At 41.6% G+C, this 3,655-nt stretch overlaps 1 protein-coding gene across 1 annotated transcript in view; it reads left to right on the top strand.

Moving 5' to 3' along the window:
• Positions 1–2,976, top strand: part of chadla (chondroadherin-like a) — a gene marked incomplete at both ends in the record, with an annotated part of 32,947 nt that extends 29,971 nt beyond the window's left edge. Inside the window, 3 exons of the mRNA XM_084329099.1 lie at positions 2,123–2,289; positions 2,566–2,863; positions 2,959–2,976. Coding sequence (XP_084185225.1) covers positions 2,123–2,289; positions 2,566–2,863; positions 2,959–2,976 — 483 coding nt within the window. The remainder of the gene's footprint in view (positions 1–2,122; positions 2,290–2,565; positions 2,864–2,958) is intronic.
• Between the last annotated feature and the right edge of the window lie 679 nt (positions 2,977–3,655).

The raw sequence follows: 3,655 nt of genomic DNA on the forward strand, positions 1-3,655 counted from the left end.
AACATGGAAAACAAAACCTAACACAAACTGAAAACTAGACTTACTGAAAAACAAGGTCAAGGAACACGAACGGGAGCAAGGAACACAAGGGCAAGACGATAGCAAATACATGTATTTATATATATATATATATATATCATGAAACATGAAACAATGAACCGACACAGGGAAGGGGGCAGACAAGACTGATATACACAGACTAATTGACACATGAGGGTGATTGGGAAACGAGACACACCTGGGAAGGAACAGACTGAACAAACTGGGGTAAAAGACTAAATAACAACACAAGACAAGACCAAACACACTGGGGACAAAATACTAAGGACAAGAATACCTAAAACAGGCAAGGTAACACAAGGGAGAAATGACAAAATAGGGGGAAAACAGATAAACAAGGACACTTTAACAAAACAAGTGAAGGAGGAGCAGTGGTAGTATTTGTCCAGCAGGTGGGGGTACAAGACCACAGATGGGTGGAGGAACAGAGGGCATTCGAGCATGGGTGAATGGAGGATGTGGGTGAAGTCTCTGAATTGGAAGAGAAATGTGGGGAGGAACTGGTGGACCGTAACACATTCTCCTATGCAGAGAGTTGGACAACGTTCCACTGTTAAATATCTGTACCCAAAGAGGAAGTAAACTTACCGGTGTTACCTATACTCATATTATTTCCCCTTAACATATTGAATAAATATTTTATTATTGTTTCCCCCATATTTTCTAGTCTCTTTTATAAATAAGAACAGAAATTCTGTTGAAAAAGGTTTAACAATTAAATTTCAAGGCGTCTCTGCAGCAACCTTGTTTATTTACTGTGTCCATGGAAATGACGATGAATACAGTCATAAAAGTATGATTTCCTTACACAGGAAAGACATAGAACTATAGTGTGTTTACTTTTCTGATAACTACATACTCGTAAATGTTCAGACAAGCTTAATTTTTGGTTACTTGTGATACTCTAAACACCCAATTCAATGCAGATGTCTGGATTTGCTACAGATTTTGTCATTCTTGGGCAAAGCTGTTGAGCAGGCTGTGACATACAGGTGTAGAGAGACTGAGTGAGTAACACATATACACCTAGAAAGAGTTAGGACGTATTATTCATAATCAATTGAACCTTTGCACTGCAGAACCATTTAACTCCATTTTGAAATTGTATAGACAGCCCATGTATGTGCAGTTGTGAAGTCAATCCAAATCAACTTGCTTCACACACTCTTAACTTACCATCTTTAGATAATAATGTTTGAAAACATTGGGCATTCATGAAATTTGAGTTTTTTATCCCTCAAGTTAGTCTTAAAACTATGCAAACACTATGACGTGTACGAATTGTGATTATTAATACATAAAAGGTATCATAATGGCCTAATAATGAGTCAAAATTATAGCCAATGTGGGGCAGTTTCTATTATGCTTCAAGGAGCAACATAACTCTTACAAGAGCTTCTAATGGCTTATAAATATTACATTATAGTTCATTGCATCTCCATGCAATAAGTGTCAAGATCAAGCCACTCTTGAATTTGCACAATAAAGATGTGTTCAAAAAAGGGGCGGCTACGTGGTGTAGTGGGCAAGGCGCTCGCCACGAATGACGGAGACGCTGGGCTTGCCTGTTCGAGCCCAGCGCTCCACATTGCTTTCAGTTTAGCTGGTCGTTCATACTAATACACATTGGCCGTATTAGGGGGTGGGAAACTGATGGGTGGGGATCGGGCGTTGTGGACAGCGACTCCTACAGGTCGGTTGGTGCGCCTGCGCAGTAGAATCAGGAAGTGTCGGGGGCAGCGTGAGCCTCCCACGCGTTACTCCTCGCCACTGAGAGATCGAGCTGCGCAGGTGAAAAGATGCGACTGCTGTTACCTCAAGTACCGGAGGGGACTTGTGCTATGTATGACTTAGTCCACATTGCAGCCGGCTTGTGGGAGGCAAGAAACAGCGTTCGTGACAGGGAAGGGTTGAATTGGATGATACGAAATTGGGATGGGAGAAAAATATAGAAAATGGGAGAAAAAGTGGATAAAAAAAAAAGATGTGTTCAAAAACGAAAACCTCCACAGTCATCTCTCTCTCCTCTACTTCTGTCCCTTCCCTCTCCATCTCTCCGTAGTTGTCCAGGGACTCCCTGGCAGGGCTGGGCTCCAGGCTGAAGGTTCTCACCCTGAGGGGAAACCAGTTGGAGGAGCTCCCTGACTTGAGTCCTCTCACCGGCCTGGAGGTCATCAGCCTGCAGGACAACCCTCTGATGTGTGACTGTCCTCTGCTGCCACTACGCAGGTCAGTGGTCAGTTCACACTAGTTTAGTTTAGGGGTGGCATGATGGATAGAATAGAATTCAATACAGTTAGTTTTATTTTCCACAAAAGGTGTGGCCCATCTGTCCATCCAACAGTAAATCACAAAAATCACAAATAATCTAGGTAGTAGATACAGTAGACAAAATACTGAGCTACTAAGCTCATATCACCTTGCATAAACATCCAATAAAGACAGTCAAGACAGAATCTATTGTTCTCTTTCTCACTTTATATTCTCTTCTCTTCTCTTTCTCAGATGGATGGAGAACATGAAACTGGAGGTAGTGGCCACCTGCGGCCACCCACCCGAGCTCCGAGGTCAAAGTGTTAGGGACGTCCACGTCTTCAAAGCCTGCCCTGAAAACAGTCCTCCCCCTGACAAGAACCCCATTATGGTCCCCAAAGCCCCTGAAGCCAAGAAGTCCAAACCTGCTCTCCTCACAGTGTCCCACGTCACCTCCAAACCCCCCAAGTCAACCAAGACTAAGTCCCCAAAACTTAGCAAGGTTAAAAAACCCAAGCGGATCAAGGCCAAACCTCAGAGGTCACCACCAGTGACCAAGAACAAAAAGACATTGAAATTAATTCATTTATAAATATAATACATTCATTCACACGTCTGTGCCTTTGGTTGTATTCTGGGGTCCAGGTTTTCATGGATGCATGAAAGTAAAGTTTGCTAATAGAATATAAATGGTGCAATAGAGAAAAAGGCATGCTTGTTGCATTGATTGATTGATTGAAAACTTTATTAACAGATTGCAGAATGGGTACAATACAGTATGGCTCAATGTGTACACTATTATACTACTATCTCCAGTAGGTGGCATACAATCATACAGGATTATACAGCATAACATGCACATTACTATCGGAGAATTCCCACTTGTAACCTTTTTTTAAATGTTTTATTAAGAAAGTGATCATATACAAACATTCAGGTGAACAATAGCAGCACATACAAATCAATCAACATACAAATCAAATCAACATACAAATCAATCAACATACATATCAATCAACATTCAAATCAATCCGTTTTATTTCGGATCCCATCTTTGTGTTTTTGTAGTGTCGTAAAGTTGTCAAAGTTAAATGGTCAATAGAATGACCAAAGAAAAGTACAGAACTGATGGTTTTGGGTTGGTTAGGCGTTAGGGTCAGTATGTCACCCATTTTCACAATTCACATTTATGAACACGCACCGTCGCACCACTCTGCTAAAGCTAGAAATCAGAGAGAGAACCCGCCGATCTGTGACGTGTGATTTTTTTCCGTAGCTTTGTTTGCGAAGATGCTCTCTGATTGGTTTAGCTCCGAAGAGTCGCCTTGTACATAATATTCTC

The sequence above is a fragment of the Notolepis coatsorum genome (genome assembly GCF_963971535.1).
Source record: "Notolepis coatsorum genome assembly, chromosome: 14".
NCBI lineage: Eukaryota > Metazoa > Chordata > Actinopteri > Aulopiformes > Paralepididae > Notolepis > Notolepis coatsorum.